General features: G+C 40.9%; 1 protein-coding gene across 7 annotated transcripts in view; it reads left to right on the forward strand.

Moving 5' to 3' along the window:
* Positions 1-24,434, forward strand: part of DENND2B (DENN domain containing 2B) — a 153,329-nt gene that overhangs the window by 55,231 nt on the left and 73,664 nt on the right. For all 7 annotated transcript variants that reach the window (XM_059848887.1, XM_059848886.1, XM_059848891.1 and 4 more), the window contains one exon: positions 10,584-10,688. In XM_059848887.1, coding sequence (XP_059704870.1) covers positions 10,609-10,688 — 80 coding nt within the window. In that variant the 5' untranslated portion in view covers positions 10,584-10,608. The remainder of the gene's footprint in view (positions 1-10,583; positions 10,689-24,434) is intronic.

Genomic DNA, 24,434 nt, shown 5'->3' on the forward strand with positions numbered 1-24,434 from the left:
GGCTCACTCATGTTCCAAGTAAGAGAGCACATGTCTTCAGATAATAGGTTTTATACCCTGGTGTTGTTTTGAAGAAGATATTTCCATATGGGTGCTATACCAAATTTATCCTTCGTGTGTGGAACACTTTCTGCTTGGCAAAAGACCAAAACATTCCCTGCAAGGGAGAAGGGGCTGAAATTTTATCTGATCAGAGTGTTAATCTGTGTCCCTTAGGCTTATCTTGTGGCTGTTTCTGTGTTGCAAGGGCAATGCTGCATATGCCTTTTCAATGAGATCATTCCAAAATCAAACTGCTATTAAATTATATTTTACTCCCAGTTTTGAACTGAGCTAAAGTAGGAGCACCAGTGCTAAAACTTTGAGTAGAAATGCTGGTGCTAGAGCAACATTCCAAATGCTGTCTGGGTAAAATTAATGATTTCACACAAATATTTCAAGTTAAGGTTACGTGTTTCAGTATTGTTAAACATAAGTGGTAGCACATTATGGCACTTTAGCCAACCTGCAAACAAGAAAGGGGACCCTATTCCTGCACACACTGGCTGCTTGTTATTCCTGGACACATCCAGCTGACTGTAAGGGTGTGGGATCACATTTTCTACCTGACACGTTTCTGAGGTTGTGCTCTCCTGTGCCCTCTCTGGCATTACAGATGTTCAGACTTGCATTGCAAGCAGAGAAGTGGGATTTGGGAAGCTTGGGAGCATTCTTCACAGGCCTGTGTGATGAGGGCAGTGCTTGTCTGACAGCCCCTGTGGGTCTCTCTCTCCCCAGTCTGAGAACGAAGCAGTTCAGGCTGTAATGCTCCTCTGTGTCAGGTTTACTCCTGCTCTGTGGGCTGTGAAGAAAGATTGTTCCCTCAGCAGAACTCTCCAGCACAGTGGGTCTATTCAAGCCTGCATCTGGGAAGATAGTTAGTGCCTTCATTTATGAAATTCCTATCATAGAAGTGTGAGTTCTTTGCAACAGCGGCTGGTCTCTTGAGAAGGCTCCAACATGTCATGTACACAGCTGCATGTAAATCATTTTCATAAAAGGAAAGAAAAGAAGCTCTTTCACATCATCAAATGCCATCTCCCAGCATGTGAAGGTTTAAAAGATATGTGATACCATTCACAGTTTGTTTGTGGATTTGTTCCTGTTTGCCTCCTTCTAGACCCCTGCGGTTCCCTCCCGCCACTCTGGATGCAGCGCGCATGGGAACAGAGCTAGAGTTTCTGTGGCTGCTGCTCGGTTTCTATCTCTGCTGGGAAAGGCTGCTGCTGCAGAAATCCTCAACAGAAACTCCACTGGCAGGAATCACTGTCCAGAGTGGTTTGGTGGCTGCAATCAGCTCCTGTGGGTGGATGGGGAGGTGTTTCCCTGCCTCCTCCCACAAGGAATGCTAAAACAGGTTTAAGTGTTTCCAGTTGTTTCTCTGGCTAGTGGTTGGAGGCCTGATGAAAGGTGATTTATAACACTTTTGCTTGTGGTAGTTTGTTGAAACTTTCCTTTCATGCAGATGGCAAAGGTCAGTGCTGTGGGAGCTGAACCCTTTCCTTGGGAAAAGTGCCTCTGCTGATGGCTGTGGATACCTGTGGCTGAGCCATAGGTGGGAAGGCACTCTCTTCAACTCACAATCAGCTTGTGATAGCTAGAAGAAAGCTTATTTGCATGGTTGTTATAAAGCCGGGGGATATCACTGAGGATGATGATTTAATTTTCAATACATCCAATTCTTCATAATTTTATATTATAAAAATGTCCTTTCTAGGAAGAAACAGTTACTTCTCTCTTGGACCTTACTGGCATTTTTTACACTTGTGAAGGGCAACTCTTGAAATTCCTTATGTTTCTTATGTTTCTTCTACTGGCTTTTCAGTGTAGATTCACACTTTCCTTTTTTTTTTTTTTTTTTTTTTTTGGTTTTAGTGTGGAAGAGTGAAATTCCAGCAAGGCTGACTTAGTGAAAACTGAATTAGTGTTGATGGCTGGAGAGAAATGTAACTTGATCTTCTGTCTCCAGTGCTTGAATCAGGAACTGAAATAATTGTTCTAAGACTCTGGTCAAGTTGCCAGAAAATGGAGCAGTGCTTCTGCCAGATGGTCACCGCAGAAGTGCCAGAAATTCCTCCCCTCTTTGAGCTTGCAAGTGTGTGTATTTGAGAAGGAAAATACACACAGGCAGCAGGGAACTGAACTGCTTTTCTCCCTGAGATGCTTGCTGAGTGTGCAGAGCCGTGCTGTGGGCAGCTCCCACAGGGATATCAGTGTGTGATGGCTGGGGAAGGGATGCAGGCACAAAGGCTTGGGCATAGGAGATGTCTCTGTTGAGCAGTGACATTAGTCACACTGTCACAGGGCTTGACAGACAACATGAGGTAAATCCACCAGAAATGGGGCTGCAGGGCCTGTCATACAGCAAGGGGAGCTAGTTCAGTGCCTGAAGGAAATGTGGCTCACTGGAAGAGGTGATATTGCCTGTCAACTGCTGAGCCCAGCTGTACTGGTTAATGATTGGTGCCTTTAACTGAAACCATGGTGTACTACTACAGCCCTGTCTTGTAGGAGCTGCTGGTGCCATAAATCTTGTTTTTTTCCATATTAGAAAGCTGAAGATATCTTTGGAGATATTGAAGTGTCTTGGACTTTTTTCTTCCCTGCCCCATTTTTGTTGCTATAGCTACTATAATTGTCATTAACAAAGGGAATAAGTAGTTTGCTGTGCGTAGTTTGTTTTTGTCATTCTGCTACAGTGTCATTCTGCCAATATTCTCTAAGTCATTTGTCCTCTTCTCTTTTTCCTCCAATCTCCCTTAGAACCAATTCTGTAAAGACACTGCATAAATCTAGGAACTGCAACTCTCCTGCAACCACTGCAGGGCTGTGTGTGTGGGGGGGTTGAGGCTTCTACCCATGAATCAGGGACTCAAAAACTTGAATTTAGATCTGAGTTTGTGTATTGAATGAATAGCTATGCAGACCCTGAGCACTTCTCACTCTCATGGACTTGCACCTGCTTTGCAGGACTGCAACATTTTCTGTCTCTTTTGGTGAAGTCTCATGTCAGTATTACAGATCCAATTTTCTTGAAGTATCTTCAGAAAAATCCCAGGTTTATTCCCTGAGGAAGATTTTAGCCATGGAATGAAAACATCCTGGAGCTTGAGGAAAGTTGGGCTGCTTTCTCTGGGGGACACAGAGTGTGTTCCCATTGTGGAGGGGAAGAAGGGGGCTGTATTTCTCTCCCCACTTGGGGTTTCTTATTGCCCTTTTGTATTTCTAAAAAATCTCTTCACTTTCTTGTTTCCCATTTGTGTTTTTCTCATAGTATGTTAGCTATCCATCACCTCACCTTTACTCTACCAGTCTTGAACTCTTCTGATGTTTGCCTGGACCTCACCCCTCCTCTCTGCTTGTTCTTTTGCATACACCCTCTTTCAGCAGCTAGGAGGGAGGTTGGGATTCACTCATTTTTCTGGCTTCATGCTTCTCTCTGATAATTCTTTACTTAGGTTTCTGAGGTGGGAACTTGGGCAGGGCATGGACTGCACCTTTCAGTCAGGCTGCTCACACCTCATTGCAGTTTATCATCCTGGGAGCACAGGGGACTTGGGTTTGTTTCTTTTGGCTTGGGACATGTAGAGTTTGAAGGAGAGGGAGGTGGTAGCCAAGGTGTTCATAGACACGAAGGGAACCCGAATTGGAAAGCCACTGTGCATGAGAGAGCTCCTCATTACCTCAAATCAAGCCAGTTTTAAGCCTCCATCTCTGTACAGCAGTGATGTTTGGATAGATTCCTGAGGTAGTAGGAAAATTAGGAGTACCTTTGAGAAAATGGGCCATTCAACCAGATACCAGAATGTGGGTGGTGGGCTTTAATCTCTGGCACTGAATTTGCAGATCTTACCTCTAAACAGGTTTCCTAGGACTGTGGCTGAAATCCATGTCAGAGCTCCAACACAGCTCAGAGCTTCTGCATCCTGCAGATGTTGCCTTAAGTGCAAGAACATAATTTCTAAATGTAAGCAGAGAACTTCCTGAAAGGTTCCTGCACAAATCCCTAATACAAACAATGGACTTAGTTGCCATCCCATTTGTTGCTGCTAATGCCTGTGTCCAGGTTCACTTCTGGATGTGCTTTGGATACAGGGGAGCTAAGATCCTCTCTAGGGGAATTGAAATCTTTTGTGTGCCTTTCTACAGATTCCCTGGGTAACTGCCAAGAGCTAAAGAGACTGACCCAATGTTGTTCTCATAGCTTTGTACAAGCCAAGACAACTTTGGCCAGTGTTTTCCTCTTGCATCCATGAGGTCTCCAGCCCATACCTCATCCTCCCAGAGTGCCTTCATATCATCATATTGAGACAGTCCATGCAAATTAGTACTTTCTTCACTGGAAGCACTAGCACTTCCAGCTTGGCTATCATGGACAGGACCTGTTTCTGGGAGATACTGGCTTAGAACAGTCACTAACACACAGTGATCTAACTAGAAGGAGATTCATGGTATCTCCACAGGTCAGCTCTTGACCTTACTGAAGTATCCACAGATGATTGCCCTTCCTCCCATCACGTATCATTACAACACTTTGCAAGGCCTATAACTGCCAATAATTTTACAATTCTTATTCTAGCAGGGCTCTGAGAGGGAGCCACGTGTGCCTGACAGTCAGGAATGGAGGTGTGCTGACAACTCTGGGCACAGCAGCTTGCTCTGTAGGATGGCTGTGACCCATGTTTTGCCTCAGATGATGCTCTAACAAATCAAAACTTACAGCAGTTGCAAAGCCAGGATGTTTCTCAACTGTCTGGCAGACTTTGTCAGTCAGCCTTGCTGTGAGGGGCGTTCAGTCATGGGTGTCAGCTCAACTGAGAAGTTCCTTCTAAGACTTACTAAGACTTTTGTCTTTGTTTGTTCACTCTGAGAATTGCATTGGGATGTTTTTAGGGACTGGTCACACCCTGTGGGAAATACCAAAGGACGTTTTGTCATCTCTATTTCTCATCTCTCTCTATTTTCTCATTTATTGTATCCTTTGTGACACAAGAGATATTAATGAAAAAGAATCTTTGTTCCTCAAAGCTACCCAACTCTCATTCCTTAGCAAATTTATAATTTGTTTTTTGTGTCACAAGAAGCAATTCATTATTGTGCAAATGGTGTTGATGTTGCTATTAGAGCATTATGACTTCACTGAGGAGTAAGGAACAGGTGAGCTCCTGAGACTAAAATGGTTGTTTTTATGCTAAAATCCTGAGGATGAAGGGAAAGGAAAAAGGAAGAATAATACCAAAGAATTGTGATATATGTTGGGCATAGTTTCTAAGTAGACCCTTTCTACCCTGGTATCTCAAATCAAGATATTTAAGCTTGGAATAGTCAATGTATTTTTCCAAACCCAAACCTTTACTTTAGCCTACACAGGGAAAGACTAATTTCTGGTTCAATAACAGACGTATTTTTGGTTCATGCCTCCTTCTCTAAATTTCTTCCTTGATTGTCACGTTGTTTTCCTTCCATTTGGAAGCTGTGATTGCCCTAGGATTGCTAAGGGTAATGGAGGAGCTTAGCCCCAAGTTTTTACCTAGTTCAGGCATCAGGTTTGGACTGCAGTGTATTTCAAGTCAGGTCTGTTCTCTCTACAAGGTACTGCCCATTTCAGTTAAGGGGGCAGGAGAAGAATAGCTTGAGAGAAGATAAATTAAGTAATAAGAAGATAAAGTAGGGTGAGGAAGACAGAATAAAGGTACCAAATAGGAAAGAACATCAGAAAAAGGAAAAGCATTTTAGGTGGCAGAAAAACAGGAAAGGAGGGTGAAGGGTGCGTGGAGAGCTGTCTTTGCTTTAGGCAGAGTGCCTGGAAGGGTAACTTCTTTCCCCTCCAGTAAGTGCTGTAATATCTATTATTTCCCAGTAATACCAGTTCAGTTCAGTGGGGACTGAACTGCTGAGAGGGCGGTTTGGGCATTGCAAGGGTCAATGGCAGCCAAGTTCACCAGTCCTGCTGGTTATAGGGGGAAGTTTGTGCTAGAATTAAAGTTGCCACCTAGCTGTGAAAGCTTAGCAGAGAGACTGGTCCCTGACTTGGTTGAAAACAGGCTGTAGATTATAGGGAGGGAAATTTTGGACGGGACTGTGGAGTTAATCCCAGTCCAGAGATCAGGTATTCCTGCTGGAGTCTGGTAGCAATGTTCTCAGGAGTCTCTGCAGGTGCCCTCTCAAGGCAGGAATCGTGAAACATTTTACTGGGCTTTCTAGTTCATCAGAACTGACGTGGTTCTGGAAGGACATAATTATCTGTTTTACTGGAAGGGAGTAGGCAAATTGCCACAAAGCAGGCTGCAACTCTTAAACAAAAGTTCAGCTGTGCTATACCTCTTGACATGTGGGCAAGCTCCCTTAAAGCACTCAGAAAAGCAAATTAATGTGTTAACTTCTTAATGGCTAAAGCCATTCTGTTGCAGCTACTGTTAAGAGAAAAATAAGCAAGCACATCAATTATTATAAATATATTTATGAAAGTTTGTATTTATTGTATTTTTTCAAAAACATGAGTTTGTTTTAGCAGCCTGCAGTTCTTCCCTGTTATGACTTCCTGTTACGCCTCCAGGTCTCTGCCCTGTGGGGCAGACCAAAGGAGTAGTATTTTCCCATATTTTCCAGATCCCAGATCAGTGGAATTTCAAGGGGAAGGTAATCTGCATGAAAAACTCAATCAGGACTCAAGATCTCAAGTAGATTACAAAGCATAGTGATAATGCCAGGAGAGGGCTTGGGAACCTACATTCATAGGCTCCCTTCTCAATTCATCAGACACCACATATAAACTGTTCTTCTGGGTTCAATGATATTCACCTTCCACAGAAGGAGAGGAAGGCATCAGTTCTTGGAATGTGCTAACTGATAGACACTGTGTATTAGAAAGCAGGAGGTTTTCTTGAAGCTATAAAGCAATTTAAGCATTCTGTGTTGCTTTGACTTTCCAGGGGCTTGCTCCAAGCCTCACTCCTCAACTCACTCCCATTCACAGCTTTTAGTGAAAAAAGAAAAAGGTTCCACTTTTTCAGTAGTGGGACTGAGAGTGGGTGCTTCCAAAGTGTTGGGATGCTCTAGGAAATTAAGAATAATTTTAAATTGCAGAGGGGAGGAGCAGAGGGTTTACCCCTCCCCTGCTAACACCCGCTGATGGAATTAGACATTCAGTGGTGCTGTGCTGTTCATTAGCCCAAAGTGTGATGGCTTTCAGTGCCCCATTAACATCTTCAAGCTACAGTTTAATTTCAAAAGTCTAAGTATACCATAAACAGGGGGGAAAATGGTCCATATTCTGTCACTGGAGCTTCTTGCAATGATAAAGATCTCTTAGGAAACATCCACTTTGTAGCAGCCCTTTTTAGTCAGGATGCTGAACCCTTGCCTGGCATGAGCAGCAGATCCCATGTTGCCATCACCTAATTTCTCATATTTGCCTGTCATCTTCAGTTTTTGATCCTGATAAATGGTTTGTGGAGGTTTCAGGCAAAATTGATATAATGATTCTACCATTTGGGCTCATTAAATTGCCAATTTGAGAGCTCTCCTAGTGAAATTAGTAAAACTGGGCCTGGAACAAAGCACAAATTCTGTCTAAGTAAGGGTTTCAGAGGAAGTCTTTACATTTACAAATAAAACAGAATTCTGCATTTTTTGAGCAGGTTTGTTAGATGGTTTATGAGACAATGCAGAATCTGTGTGACATAATTATTCTTGGGGTTTTTTTTTAACAGAATGTCACAATACTTGAGAGATTTTGGTTTCCATTGCTTTGTGAAGAATAATTTGCAAATACTGTAATGTGGAATGCTCTCACCCAAGCCCAAGGGATGTGATTCTCACCCTACAATGGTTCAATAAACTTGCAGGCTGTCAGACTCATTCGAAGGCTATAAGATAATTTTCTAGATAATAACATTTACTTTAGGTTTTCTCTCCTTAGTTTAGGTTTTCTCTCTTGTTTCTTTGTCTCTGTTTAATTTTTTCCCTTTATTTTTGGCATGAAGTGGATTAGTGGATGGGGAGGTGAGTTTTTTGGGGTGATATAAGTCTTTCCTTACAGGCACCTCTGTAAATGGTTGAACAATTTCTGCCATGTTCATGTTGTTTGCATTTTTTCTGCATATGCTGGGACAATACCAGCATCACCTACATTAAAATATTCATCCAAAATAAGCTTTAAAGGAAAATTGAATAGAAAAGTCAGTTGATATCACCGTATATATCATAGTCTCAACTGCATAGGAAGGAGCACACTTACATCAGTAAATTGACATATCTTGAGAAATTGTCTTTAGGAACTCAATTTATCTTTAGTTGAAAACAAACCACTTTTTCTATCTGACATTTAAGGAGGCTTTGAAATGTAACATTTAAATTAAATAAATTTAAATGTTGATGATGATGATTTTTATCAAGCTTTGACATACTTTTCTTCCCTCCTCACCCCCTTCTGATTTTGGGTTTGGGAAAAGAGGACTCTCAAAACGAGCAGCACAAAAGCACACTATATTTTTTTCATGTGTCAGATCAGTCTCCCATCTTTTTGAGGGTCTCTTGGGCTTATTTTTGTCTTGAACAAAAAAGCAGATCTTGTAAAATTAATGTTACACATGCATGCTAACAGCTATTGTTCTCCTTACGCTGTGTTTATCTCTCTTATTTTTCTCACATTAAGAGTTAAAAAGTGATTTAGGTTTAACACAGCAGAAGTATTGAACTGGTGTGTGGAAAACATTAAAAAAACCTGCTTACTCTCTGTGGAATGCACAGTCCTAGAAAGCTTGGCCAGCATTAGCAGGCTGCCTTTTTTGTCCCAAGCAATCCCTTTTCCAGTCGGAACAGGCAGTTCTGTAACAGTCCTGTAATCTTGATAATGTAACGCTAACAATAACAATGAGACACTGGAGGAATTTAGGGAGCTTCAGTGTAGAAAAAATGTTACCAACCAGGGCAAAAAAAAAATCTCTGATTAATCTGGGAAAATGGATACAAGGCAGCAGAGAAGGACAAGTAGACCTGGAGTTTGTGGTCAGCATGATTGACTCTGCCTTTGGAGCTGTAGTCTGCAGATTTTCTGACTGTGTATGTGGCAGAACTGCTTGGAATAAAGTGGTTTAGAGAATGTCCCTTGACTGTGATAGGTCTGTTAGTATAGGGATTTTTGTGTGTTGTCAGCCCCCAGCTTGTTTTGCAGCATCACATTACAGTGGCTTCTCAAGCAGTCTGGACTTCCTGTGGGTTTGAGTAAACAAGAAGTTTCGTAACACTCCTTATTTTTGCATTAGCTGTGCTGTTAATGGTCGTCAAAATTGGTAGTTCTGGTCAGACCCTGGGTGGCAGTGCTGTAAACCATGGTAGATATTTTAGTTTATAAACTAAGCAGCATCTTAGAAACCACCCAGACTGGTGCCAGCAGAGCCACAGAATCCTTCATGAATGACTCCTGTAGCATCAGGTGGAGTAAATACTGTTCCTTTTCTTTCTCAAGGGACTCTGCTGGCATTTTAGGGATTGTATCACAACATGAAAATACGTTCCTCCCTCATTTTGCAAAATATTTCTCAAGGGATTACAATGACAGAAGAAATGGCCACTAAGAGCTGTGCTTTACACTGAAGAACCATGGGATATAGTCAATGGAGGGGCTAATGATATCCCAATGATATTAGGGATTCCTGCTTTTGCATCCCTTGGATGACACCCTGGCCTTTACTCATATCATCATGTCCTCCCTTCAGTCACAGCATGACATTGCTGTTAAGAGAGCAGAATGAAGGCAAAATAAATAATGGTACTGGGCTGTTCCTTTGCCAGTGTGCAGCAATGTCTCAGAAGTGAGACCTATCTTTTGGGCACACAACTTTATACACAGGGCTGAAATTAAGTCCACTGTTTTTGGGATTACCAAATAGTTAAAAAAGCAGCTAGGAATTGATAAAGATTCTTTATATTACCTGAGATTTTAAAAGTGTTCCAAGATAGCTTTACTTAAAGAATCCTGAGGCCAATAGAGAAAACTGCTTGTGATATTTTTATATCACAAGCAGATTTCAAAATTATATTCAAAAATTCATCATTTCACTATTAGAAAATATTTCCATAATAGAGCTGCACTTTAAAGGTGAGAAAGCTTTTTTTTTTTTTTTAATTCCTTGGGATAGCTGTGGTGTGGTCAAACTTCCAGCCACAGCTACGGTGTTTGAAAGTATCACACAGTGCTGTTGCTGGGATCTCCACAAACTCTGAAGGATGGAAGAGCCACACCAAACCTGTGATCTTTTGTGGACTTAGTATCAAGCTCTGTTCATCAGACAGGCCAGCACCTGAAGCACACACCTACTTCTCATAAGTTATTTCCATTTATAGCACTGGGCTGTGATAAACTTGGCTGTGGATGTGCAATAGCAGCAGTAAAGGGTTTTGTTTTTCAGCTTCATCACTACACTGATTGCATTTTATAGAATGAAAAGCAACCTGGAGTTCTGCCTTTACACAGAACAGTAGTTCAAGGAGTTAATTGTCATTTGGGCTTGCTGAAGCTTAATTGACTTTTCTTCTCACAGATATCCACATTTCTAGGAAGCAGAAATGACCATGACTGCCAACAAGAACAGCAGTGTCAACAGCAGAGCTGGAGGGAGTAAAGTGCCTCAGGACACTCTGGATAGGTAAGTGGAGAGCTGCAGGATTTGTAGATTTTGAGTAAAGTCTGTCTGTGTTTGGAGCAAGATGTCTGTTCAAGGGTAAGCGACCTCTATTCTGATGGAAAGAGAGCTTTGCTGGGCTGAGGGAAGTTTTTTGTAGGGAGTGGAGGACCCAAGGTACAAAGAACATACCTTATTGAACAATTGCTGCTCATGGGCTGGTTATGATGGGAGTGCTTGCAAGGAAGGACTGTGTGGAAGGTGCTGTATAGATCTCAGAAGTTTTGAGCTGAATTCCTCAGCCAAGGGATTGCATGCCAGCTTTCCTGCACTGCCAATCTCCAGTTGGTGTTTTGTGTTGGTTTGTGTCACATTCCCTCTGCTGTTTCTGCCTTCACAGACCATGGTCAGACTGTCTCCTGTTGCAGGTCAGGCAGCAGGTGGGAAAGGGCTGAATGTAAAGTACAGGCTCATCTGTGGCTTTGCTTATTTGTCCTTTCTGTAGCATTAAAATAATTTGCAAAGTAGATTACCTTTGTAATTCATAGTTAGGGAAAAACTAAACTTTTAAAAATGCACAGTCAAAGAAAGATGCAGACAACCAGCAGCCATTCTGGTTTTTTTATTAGGTATATTATGCTGTGGTAGAGCTCAGCAGAGGTGAGCTCCATATCCTTGTACACTTCCCAGTTTGTGTGTTTGCCATCTCCTAGTACAAAATAGTAGGAAGATAAAATAATGAGGGCCAGGGGGGCTTAAGGAATTTCTAGAGAGATATTAACATGTAGATATTAATAACAGTTACTTAATGATCTCTGGTGCTGTCAAGTTGTTTATTGTCCTTCCACCAGTGCAGACAGATCGGTGCTCAGAACTTGGGTCTAGACTTTGGCAAACTTTGGACAAGTCTCTTATTTCGAAATCATTTCCATTCTGAATAGCTTAGAAAGTACTGTGGGATACTAAGTTATTGGATAGTAACTGTCAAATAAACTGTCTTTCCTTATCATCATCTGTTTAGATTAGAATTTGTCAGGAAGAGATTTTTCTAAGTACAAGTAAGAGCCTGAAGCTAAGGACAATCTTTAAGGTGCACTTGCACAACAAGGGATGAGATGAATAGGTGGTCATGCACCATTTCTCCATCCATTATTTTGCCTTATGTAATCTTCACCTGTCTCTAAGAAAACCTGCAAGAGGATGTTATCTGAGCCAACCATGAGCATTCTTCCTTTGAGTCAGACTGTAAATCAGTGCTGTAAGTGCTGGCATCATAAAAGTTTAAAGCTTGCAAAACTTATTGTAAACATGTTCAAAGATTCACTTAAACTGAACAGTTTCTGTTTCTGTTGTGGGATTTGACTGGGCATTTGGAAACCTGCAAAAGTATTTTATAATCTGTGGTAGCAGAGTTTCAGTTAGTGCTGATACTGGCATAACACAGGTGTAGCAGTCTCCTGGTTGCTAAGATATATTTTTAAGAATTATTTTCTTGTCAGTCTTAGTTTTGGTGAGGTTTATTGTTTCAAGATTGTTCAGTTGATGGTCTTAGAGGTATTTTCCAATCTCATTATTCTGTGATTCTAAGATGCAAGGCGTGATTCAGGGAAATGGTGACATCAGCTGGTTCAACCTTTTGTGATTCCTTATAGGTCAGAAGCAAAGGTCAGTAAAGTCTCTAGAAGTCTTTCTAATTACTTTGGCTGTGATTCAGATCCCTGTAGATTATGGATTTAAATTTTAATAATAAAAATCCTCTGTGGAAAGAAGGTGCCTCCACGTAAATATCCATACAGCTGCTTTGCAGGCATTAAGATTTTTGCAGTAACTAAAATTCCCTTGGTCCTCACCAGAGTGGGAATTAACTGTCATGAATCACCAGAGCCATTTTTCCACCAGAGTTGTTTGAACGGCACTTGAGGAAATGAGGGGAAAGACAGAGAACAGGGGAAGGACATTATCTGGGAGGATAACTGTGAATTTCACCTGACAATCTGGTTGTGGGATTCATGGGTTTCTGCTGTGAGCACAGGAGGGGAAAAAGAACTCTTGGATCTCAAGCAAGTGAAGTGTTTTAAACAAAACCACACTAAAGCATTTTTTAAAGGTACCTGAAGTTCATTCACCACTTGTTAAAACCTGAGATTTGTGTGTGTGTGTTAGGAGAGAAAACTTGACTGTGCTCAGAATGGGAAAATTGTAGAATGACAAGGGTGGTTGAAGGTAGGAAGCATTTTCACTGCAAGACAAGAGTAGATTTATTGTGACTCGTCATCCTAGAAAGGAAATTGAAGGCATTGAAGGGAAAGAGGAGTATCTGAAATTATATATAGAACAGAGGTGATAAATAGGGAAAAAATAGTCTTTCCATTTAAGAACTAATACTAGTCCAATGAAACCAGAAGATAACAGGTTGAGAATCAGTTGAAAAGAAGGCATTTTTTAGCAGCATGTTTTTAAACCATTAAACTTACTCTTATGTGATGCTGCAATCAGACAAATCCATGGAAGAAAAATCTTCCAAAGCCTTTTAGTCACAGAAATAAAATCTCTGAGTCAACAGACTTAAGCTGGTTAAGCTGCACTGCACATTCTTATTCTCTTCTCCAGGCACCTGCTAACTCTCATGGTCAGTGACTGAACATTGGACCAGGAATGCTTTTTTGGTCCAAGCCAGAGGGAACATTCTGATGTTGTTTGGAACAAGAGTCAGTTACAGGAAGCAAATTGGAGAAATTGCAGAAAAGTTATGCTTACAAAAGGAGACTCTGGCTTTCAGTGAGCTTCCAGAGTACAACTTTAATCCTTCCTTGTGAGTCACTGAGGTGAATGCCAAGGAATGGAAGGATAGGAAAGCACCTTGTGTGTAGCTGGAAGTGACTTCTTAGCAATTCTGGCAGGAAGCAGCTCTATGAAATCTTCTTAATCCTTCAGCAAGGGACAAAGGAGCCCATAGCAAGATTGCAGCTAGTGCACAACCACAATCCTGTTGCATCAAATGAGTTTGATTTCACCATAGTTATGAGGATCAGTGTAACTCTGAGGAAACCTTAGGAGAACAGAAGTCACAGAAAGGCATAGTGGTGTTTGTAGCTCTCCCTCCTTACGATGTAGCTTGCTTTCCCTCAGCAAATGATTTAATGTTTATCTGGAGTATTTGGGTTTTATCAGAAACTCTGTTTGTTATTAGTGTTTGTCCCAAACTTGTGTTTTTTCCAGTGCAATCAAAGGTTAATGTAGAAATGGCACTACTGTCTTTGACTTAAAAATCACCTCTACACTGCACTGTATTAAAAGAGGCCAATAGTTGTGTCTATGAAGTCATGCTCTAGTTAGCAAAATGCAGCTTTCAAACTTGTAGGCTGTGTAATATAACAGATACAAGGAGTAAAAAAAAAATCCTGAACAAAAGATTTATATATCATTATATCAATATATGATTATATCTTAAAATTGCAGCTCAGTTTGAGATGCTAGATACAACAAGGACCAGCCCAGAGCTGTAAAACACTTAGAGTTATGTGGCTACATAACTTCTGTAAATAATTCTTAATGTCTTTGCCTCTGGCTAATATGCCATCTCTTAACTCTGCATCTCAAGGCATTTTATACACTTGAGCCTTCTCAAATGCTGCAGTAACTGAAGCACAGGAAGGGTTTGTTTTTAGAGGACCCCATTGAATCAGTTTTTTATCAGAGTTTATTGCCTATAGGCACAAATAACATCAGATTTTGGAGATGCAGACCTCTTTCCATGTGTTTGTAAGTGGAAGAATTTCTCTTTGCCTGTAAAATTTTCTGTGGTGCAGGGTGTGCCTTATGTATGGGTCCCAACTTGCAGAACAGAAGAGGGCTTTGGAAAGCTCAAAAACATTTTACAAAAACAATTACAGTGAACAAAAATTAAGTTTGCTGCAGATAAATGTTTTACTAGCATGGTGGCTTTGGTAGACTATATAGAGGGACTGCTGTGAGAGCAAGAACAAACATTTAAACAAACTTTCAAATTTAGCATCTCTGAGTTTGATTTGGGAAGACAGCCAAGGCAGAAACCAACCCTGATTCCAGTTGTGGAAAAGGATTATGTCTGAGGAAAACTGTTCTCAGAGGCTATGTGTCCAAGGAAAGCTTGCCACTGGAATCACAGGTGTTTTGTCACAGTCTGGATTTTGTAATGTGGATTGTTGTCTTTCCACCCAAGCTCCACAGGAAAGGTGGTGTCCTCACCAGAGGATGTTGGTGGAGGATGTTCTCCAGCTGAGCAATCATGATTTATTGGCACAATAAACTGGGGGCACTGATGTCAGGGGGTGCTATAGCAAGACACCAGAGATTTCTGCAAAAAAAGGATTACATCTGCAATTTGACACTAGCACCAAGTTACAGAGTGTCTATTCAAATCAGGCTCATAAAACTCTTTCTAAATACTTTTAGTTGAATCTTTGAACCAAATACATTCTTACTTATTAAAACTGAAATGTGATATCATGAGTTGGATCTTCTTGCTTGGGAAGAACTGAACTGAGTACCCACAAACCTCTAAATATAGGCTTTGGTTTTTACCTCTCAGCAGCGTGTGAGGACATTCATAATGTTACTGAGAGTTTGTCACTTCCATTAGCCTAACCTGCTGAGATATGTTTGCACTGGTTTTGTGGCTCAGAACCTTTTCCTTCTCCAAAATTTAAGTTAATAGGACAGAAATTTAATTGGTGGAGCTACCTTACCTCCAGTGAAGGCAACAGAGAAGAACCACAGAGTCTGGACTAATGTAACTAGAGACACCCTGGGAATGTTTCAGGTAGATTGTTTATAATTCTGTAAGTATCAAATAAAAGAATGACTTACATTTCTTGACAAAGTAAGCCTAGGTTACTTTACTAGGTCAATTTCTAGGATACTAGAAATACTGTTTTGGGTTGGTTTCTTGTCTCCATCATGTACACAGGTCCATGCTCAGCCATTTCAAATGCATGTCAAGGTCCTGTGTTTTATTACTGCATTTCTCTCAAGGCAGAAACAATCTTAGAAAAGTCTTAGAAACTAAGAAAACTTCTAGAAAAATCTTAGTTGAAGGAAGACTGTGTTTATGCTTCAGCCTTAAAAACCTGAGATGTGTGATCACTTCCAAAATCAGTCATACTCAAGCCAAGCTCATTTAGTTTTATATTAAATGCATTTATTTATTTTAAAGTGAAATTAATTCTTGGTCCACATTACTAAATCCAACTAAAATACTTTGTTTCCCTTGAAAGGATTATGTGGTTATGGGCTGGGCAGAAATCTAGAAATATTTTGCCTTAGGAATTGACACCTCCAGAACCCTTAAATAAAAGAATGTGTAGATACATCCAGTGCTGGAGTTAAGCAGAGCTCTGCTGTCAGTGCTTGAGTAGGGCTGGCAGTATTTTTGCTCTCTGGCTTGTCCTTAGAGTGCTTTATTTTCTTCCCTTTCTACAGTAAAATTTTCATTTCAAAGATAATCTCAAGTCTGGAGGAAAACTGATCTGTTTAGGGAGAAGAGTCATCTTCAGAGAGGGGGCAGGATGTGTCTCTAAATAAGAGACATCCCTTCATGGATGCAAATGTGGGGCCTTTTGTTTGTGTTATCAGATATGTAACAATATGCCTTTAATTCTTATTCCTTCAATCCTTCTGCTACTCCTAATACAAGAAAAAAAAAACAAACAAACAAAAAAACAAACCCAACAAATTAACCAGTGCTCCTCAGCTCTGTGTTGAACTGTAGGCACTGCCCAAATTTATTGTCAGGTCACTCATGCAGATGTGATCCAGTCTGCCTGAATTACCACTGACAATGGATTACCTTGTGACTAATGCAGAAGAGCTGTGTTCGCATCCAGGGTGGATGACTCCAGGGGCAGATAGGGGAGGACAACACTGAACAATTCCCTCACCATTAGTTACAGAGCCTTGGGAGGGAGATAACTCTGCATCCACCACAGTGGAGCCCTGGTCCTACTGTATACAAAGAATTACCAGTGAGATAAACAAAATGCAATTAATTGCATTCATGTATTTCACGTGAATATGAATTTAAAGACCATGAGATGTATTTTTTTTTACATACCCTGAGTTTTCTGATTGGAGAGCATTGAGAAGAATGCAATAACTTGCAAATCAAAAGATGCATCTTCAGCTCTGTGTTGCTCTGAAGCAATGAGGTTTTGATCTTATTTGAAATTCTAATGCGTGCAATTTTCCCACTAATTTCTGTGTGATTGCCAATGTCTTAGCACATTAATAATAAAGTATTTTCTCATCTCTTACTCTTTCCTTGCTTAGTATGTGGAAGTATTGCTGTGAGTGATAGAAAAGCTGTTTATTTCTTTTGTGGATGGCTGTATTTCAATTACAGGCTCCATTTTAATTAAAGGTGAAAGGTGTTCTCTGTCTTACACTTAGTACACAGGAACAGGGAAGGCAGCAGGTCTAGAAGTGGTTGCTGGTTGCTTACAACTTTTGGCATTTGTGCATGGTTTGGAAGGTTAGTGGATACTGTTTTGTGCATATTTGGGCATGCAAGTTTTATTTGAGGGCTCTGAGGAGGAAGGAGTGAGAGCAGCTTGAAAAGGAGAGTCAGTTATGTATGCCCAAAGCAGGAAGCCAAGGCTTTTTTTTTTTTATTTTTATTTAGAAAAAAAAAAAAAAAAAATCTGTTGCCCCATCAGTTGTGGGGTGGCCTGGGCTAAAACATCTCCCAGTTTTTTCAGCTAGAGCAGTCATCAAGGACTTGGTTAGAGCAAGAGGCCAGTGGTGTGAGTTAAGCTCACATGGTCTCAGCATGTCCCAGCCTCTCCCCACTGCCTGGGCTGGGACCTCTCCCTCTGCTGTGGGAGATCTCCTGGCAGCTGAGCAGGGCTCAAGGCAATGAGGCACTCCACACTGAACTGCTGAGATGGATTTTCCCTGCCAAAAGTATTTGCCTACTGCTCAGAAGTACTAGTGAGAATGTTTATGAGCTCTTTATGAATTTGTGTGAGAGAAAAAAACAAATCCTCTGTAGAAAATGTTTGTTACTTCAGAAGAGAACCAAGTTTTAATATTTTGACAGTGAGCTTGAGAACAGGAAGAATAGTGAGTTAATAAAATTCTAAGACTAAGCAATATGCTCAGTTATTGGAGCTGTGATGAAACATGGCTTTTTTATTTTCTTTAAACCACTGAGATTTAGAAAACCATACAAATAAACTTCAGCCAAATAATGATGAAAACTGAATAACTGATATGAAATCTATTAGCAAATATTGTACCCTTCCCTTTACAAGCAGAAACAGCCTGAAACATGCAGCTGACAAATTTCCAGCAGCTCAGTTCCCAGCAGTGCAGAATTTCTTTTGGTTCAGAAGGGAATAAGAGCTGTTGTTTACCCTGTGACACTGGAGGTGCATTTGGGACACGAAGCTCTGGAAGCTCAGCTCTGAGCTGGGCCATGGGAGGTGGGAGGGCCATCAGGAACAGAAACATTTGTAGTGGGAAGGAGTGACAGTGCTGGCTCAGATGACCCTGGGGCTGGGAAGGGTTTGAATCCGGGCTTTGACTGTTCTGCTGCCGTTATCTGGGCGAGCGGCGGCGGTGCCGCGCTGATTTCCGATGGTCAGGGCGCGATGTTCCCCTCCCTCGCTGGTCACTGCCGGGCACTGACCCCGGCCTGCCAGAGCTGAGCCATGCTGCAGCCTCTGCAAGTCACTCAGCAGGGCTGCAGAAACGCTCTGATGAGCACAGTGCTCTACAGACACGAGAGGAATGGTTTGTGAGATGAGGTGACAGCTTCTAGTTAGATCACCAGACAGAACTGGAGAAGTGGACCTGCTTCTGGATACATCCTTTGGGCTTTCTCAAACAGTTGATGGTGGGAATTTTGCTATCCCATTTCTGTTGCTGGCTGATTTGTTTCACTTTAATTTTAAAAGTCCATTCAGGAAGAATGCACTTGTCAGTCAAACAAATCACTTTTCCTTGGCTGGAAATTTTATCAATATCTCCCTCCCATTTGCATAGGTTCCTAGAAAAACACCCCAAGAAACTCTAAAATTTTGATTGGATTTTGCTTCATAAAGCTTCAGATCAAGTTGACTTTATTATTACTTAAAGGCTACAGGAATGTAGTGAATTCCTTCCCATTGTAATTTAATTCTCATGACACTTTCAATGCTTTATGTTTTTATGTTAAGCGAATCATAGCTTATCATTAAAATTACCTTTTCTCTTCTATTAAGGTTTATATTTGCCAAAACCACTGGAAACTAAAAAATTAAAAAGAGAAACTAAGAAGTCTTTAAAAAACAGAGTTCTAGATGAGAGGTTACACTAAAGAGGCATTTTTAATGCAACTATTGCAGGATGAAAACTGCAATATTGCAATACTGTGCAATATTGCACTACTTAGACTAACACTGCAATCCTTAATTGTTTAATCACTATATTTACAATAAGGTACTGAGGGTTACTAAGATCTGAAATAAACATAGATATTTTTACAGGAAATTATTACAAGAGCTTGAATTTGGAAATGTTTCTGATATCTTTCTAGAGCTTTTACTGCACTGAATTGTAGTGAATAGAAGCAAAGAGGAAGACACAGGTTAAAACACCCACAGGAGTCCCCACCTGTGCAGTATCAGAGAATCAGCACAAGTTTTATGTGAATTTGTTTTTTGGGTGGCAATAAGAAGTGAGACTGAAGTCCTCAGGGAGTAGGACATAGTAGTCATGTGCATAACATTTTTACATCATAATGCCAATATTTCGTTTTTTTCTGGAATGAAACTCTATTGCTTTCTGGACCAGGGAGATGCTGGCAATCTCACTGAAAAGACCATCAAAGATGCAAGTGATGAGCATTGCAAATGATTTTTCATGTTCTGTGAATATCTGTCCATTTAGGAGCTAAGACACTCATCTCTTTACACTTGAGCTCTTGAAAAGCCACCAATGCGGGAGAACAATTTCCATTCTGTGCCCTAATCAGTCTGAATTTGAATCAGTAGCTTAGAAATGAAAGGGTCTGTGTTGTCTTATCAGTTTCCTGCAGTGTTTGGTTATCCTAAAAAGATATTTTCCACTTGTGCAGAGCACAATATTAAAATAATCCATAGCAGAATTTTTCAAGATTGAATTTGAAAGGAAGATCTGAATGTAATAAGATAGATAATATGTTTCTCCCCTGACTGGAAAAAAAACCCAACCCATTTGCCTGGGAAACAAAGCAAGAAGTGCACAGACATAGCACCCTCACAGGCTTCATCCTCTAAATAACATAGCCACTATTCATCAGGCAATATTGTGTGATGAAACTGGGAATTAGCTCAGTGCTTGATTCAGTCTCCACACCAAGCATCACCTTCAGTCTTCACGCTTGAGGAATGAACATTGAAAGCAAATGGTCTTTAAAAGCAAAATAAATTGTAAGCATTCTTTATCAAGCAGGAAAACAGGTAGCATCCATATTATTAAAATACATACCTGCAAAAATGCCCATAGTTCCTGGGAGACCTTTTTGAATTGTGACTTTTGTCACAATTCCCATCATGCACTCTGAAGTTATTTCCATTCTGGCCAGGTCCTGTGTAAAGAACTGGCAGTGTGTCACAAGGGAATATGTGTCACATTCCCTTGGCACCAGGGAACCCTGGAGCTGTTGAGCAGCAGGCATCTGGTAGGATGGGCTTCAGTGCTGAGAGCACAACTAAATATAACCATTTTAACAGATATGATGTTCCTAAAAACTAAATAACACTGAAAAAATGATTTATTGAGTCAATCCATAAAATTATATTGTAGTCAATGGGAATGTCAACTCCTTTAAGAGCCTGAATGCTTTTTTTGAGAGTCTAAATATCCTGGTTTTCATTAACCAGAGAGGAAAATTTTGCCCAGAGTGTCCATATGTTGTTCCTGAAGCTCTTTGTTAAAGTACTATTTTTATAAAGGAAATATTTCATGATTATCATATTAATGAGTTTTATTGCCAATATGTGTTAGTATTTTATTGTGAGGGAGCTGTAGGAAATTTCTGAAGTAAATGAGAAGTATTAATTTGTTTTCTTCTCTCCTTAGCTATAGAAAGAAAATGTTAGGTCTGTAAAACCAGGGTCACTTTAACATAGGTGATCCACAATACTGTGGCTGTAGAGCAAGTACTGTTTTGGCAAACAATTAACAACAGCTAATAGATGGAAATGGTATTTTTCATTCTGGGTTCCTAGCATAAGTCCATCATGCATGACAATTTCCTAAAAGCAAGCTTTTGCCAGGTAACAACTATTTGGCTGTAAAAGCAGAATTCATCACAGTGGCAGTAGCACAGAAAGGCTTTGTGATTCAAATTCTGCCAGCTAGAAGCTCAGCAGGTCCTTTTACAGCTAATGCAGGCAGGCAGGTGGGCTGCTGGAACAGGGGACTTCAGTGCTGGGATGGGCAGCGTTGGTGACACTCAGGTGCGGGCAGGGCTGGTTAATCCTCCTGTTGTCACTGTGTGGATGTCTCCAGCTGACTCACCTGTTTTATTCTGCAGTGGGACACTCACCCTGACTCACCCTGGCAGCTGGGGCCAGAAGAGGAGCTGTCAGTGCAGATAACCAACAAATGCCCTGCAATGAGACTGCTCTCACAGCAGACCGCTGCCCCCTCGATTTGTGCTGGGGTGGGAAGCCACTTTATGTCAACACAGGCAGAGGGGAGATGGCAGACAGCCTGTGGCCATTTGTTGGCAGGGACCTGAGAGGGTTTGAATGTGGATTTTTAACCTCTCCCTTTCCTGTAAAACAGTCACCCATGTGGGCTTCAAGATAGAGGCTGAGCCTGGCAGGCTTGCTGTGTCTGAGTGTGTGTGGTTTGGTTCCTGACACAGCTTCTATGATTTCTTTAGCATCAGGCAGCTGGATTGCCTTAGTTCAGAGCTTCAGGAATGAATTGCAAACTGTTGCTTCTTTAAAATAAAACCTCAATTTTTGTGGGCTACCAAGAGCAAACTTCTGGCTTGCCAGATTTCCCACACACCGGTGCCTTCAAAGCCAACACGTGAGACTGCAGAGAAAGGCTTTGCTCCTGTTTTGTTAAACATTAACACGAGTTTCCTCCCCTTAAGCACACAAAGGGACAGAGGTTTGACAAACCCTCTCAGTGTGTCATTTGCTGCTTGACAAGAGAAGCAGGCAGCGTTCAGGGAGCACAGAGGCTATGGCAAAGCACGGACTGAGAATTCCTGCATCCCCATTCTGCATCTTTCCAGGAGGGAAGAGCTCCTGAGTAAGTCTGGATGTGCTGAAGTGATGGCAGTGGTGGGCAGCTGTGTGCTTGTCAGAGGCAGGAGGGGAGGAGGAAACAACACAGCAGAAGGCAAGAGCATGGAGTGCCATAGCACTGAATTCCTTAGTGTCCTTTCCCACAACCAATTTTGCAGGAGATGAACTGTCTGCTCACAGGCAGGAACTCAACAGCAACCTTCTGCTTACTGAAAGTAGCTATAGCAGTAGCTTTAATTTCCAGAGTTTGCAGTTTGGTGTAGAAGTGACTTTGTAGGACTAAAACTCATTTTTAAAACCCTTCTCTTCCCTTCCTCCCTCTACCTCTCTTGCTCTCAGGCAGAACCTCATCTCTCTAAGGCTAAATACCTGTTTCTTGTCTTGAGATTCCTTTTTATCCTCATTAATTCTTAAAGGTGATTATTAAGTTATGCAGCACTGTTCATATCCATGCTAAGCTGAACTTGTTTTTATTGTATAGAAAGTGCTGGTCCATTAGAGAGAGATCATAGTTGTTTATACTTAGGCTGAATATGCCTTACAATGACTGTACTTTTCTAACTGCTGAGATGAAAACACAGGATTAAATGAGGTACTGCTGGCACACTTTTGTGTGCTGTCTTGGTTTTGATGCCTGGTTTCAGGTCTTGGGTTTTTGTGACATCTTTTGTTAATACACTTTCTGTGAAATATGCTTTCTTGGCTATGAGACAACTTGCAATTTTTTCCCCCATTGAATAAAGAGCATCAGTCACAGGCTTGTGCTTTTCAGGAAAAAAATCAGTATTATGGGTCCAACTCTCTGAGTTTCTGAGGGAACCTCAGAATTTTAATTTAGGGTAATTTAGGGTCAGAATCTGGACTTCAATTTACTGCTTCAAATATTCATTATTTGAGACCCCATGAGCTGCTGGAAGGAGTTTGTTGTTTGCGTTGTAGTTTGTAGGGAGCAAATACTTTCAGAGCTGTTGAGCTTATAAATGTTTCCTGTTGGTTTTTCTTGCTGCTTTATACACAGATGTTGGTATTGCTTCACATGCACCACAGCATTTTTATTTTCTGGATGCTTTGCCTGGTGCTACCTATGTGGCTTCCTGTAGAGACATGAAATTTAGTTTTGTCCTGGAAGTGAAAGGATGCGTGACAGGAAAAATGTCTTCTTGCTTTTAGTTGCTCTAAGTTAATGTTTAGTTGCCCTAAAGTGAGAAAAACTTTCAGTTGACTGTGCAGCATTTATGTTGGAGGGCAGTGGCCACAAAATATTTTCATCCTTAGGGTTATACTATGTACAAATTCTCTCACAAGAAGTAAAGAGTGAAGTGAAATGTTAATACATATTGGCCTGCTCCTTATAGAACCTAGTGTAAAACTAAATCCACAGTTTTATAAGAAGCCAAGTTCTTGTGAGAATCAAAAGCTTATAAAGGATATATAAATCCCCCAGCTATTATTCTGATTCCAAATTTAGGCTTGAGATCCCAGAGCTCTTGTAGGTGTGGTGCTGAAATCTGGTCTGGGAGGCTCATTTCAGCTGGATGAGTAATGGACACGTTTAAGTTACCCTTGATCACAGTGAACAAAGTCGTGGGGAGTGTCTTTCCCTGACCTAACTCTGCTCCTGTCGACAGTTATGGGCAGCAAAAGGCAGAGAGAAGCCAATGTCTGAATCTTTTGGAAAGTTTCCTTTAGATCATGTTTCTGGATATTGGTGTGCACAGCACTCCAGCACTGGCTGATTGTTCATTTGTTAATATGCAGTGAAACGGAATTAAGGCCAGATGTAGCCCTCAGTCAAGTTAAATTTGGCCTTATCTGGACTCTTATGTAGATAAGTATGATAGCAAGAAGAATTGCAAATCACAGCTTGGCTTTTTTCTTTTGCCTTTCTTCCCCTTTTTTCTTCTTTTTTTAACATTTATTTTAAAGTTTATGTGTATATGCCAACAGATTGGGGAATAAATAGATCAAAGAGTTTTTCAAAGCTCTGTTCAACTAAGGAAAAACCCCAACAACTTTTGGCTGGCCAATTTTTTCATATGATGCTCAGTTGTGGGTATGCCCAACACATTTCCTCCTTTTCCTGGCTTGTTTAGCTGAGAGTGAAGCACACTGTAACCAGTCAGATGTAGTAACCTAATTTAATTTTCAGTGTAAATGTTATTTAAATATTTAAACTGTAACTTTGTTTTTCATAAGTGTGCATTCGTACCAGATCAATGTCTTAAATCTTCCTGCACTAACTTTTGCATCAGTTTGGATCTTTAGCAACTTCTCCTTAGCAACACTTGATTTGTGCTAACATAAGGCAGAAGAAAATCTAACACTGGTTAATAGATTTTTAATGGAAGTGAATGAAAAGAAATTCCCTCATAAATTCAAGTCAAGTCCATAACTTCTTAATCTGTACAAAGCCATTGTATTGGCCAAGGCCGAGCCCATCAGCGACGATGGCAGCGCCTCCGGGATGACGTATTTAAGAAGGGAAAAAAGTTACTGTGCAGGA

This window comes from Haemorhous mexicanus, chromosome 6, assembly GCF_027477595.1.
Source record: "Haemorhous mexicanus isolate bHaeMex1 chromosome 6, bHaeMex1.pri, whole genome shotgun sequence".
In the NCBI taxonomy this organism is placed as follows: domain Eukaryota; kingdom Metazoa; phylum Chordata; class Aves; order Passeriformes; family Fringillidae; genus Haemorhous; species Haemorhous mexicanus.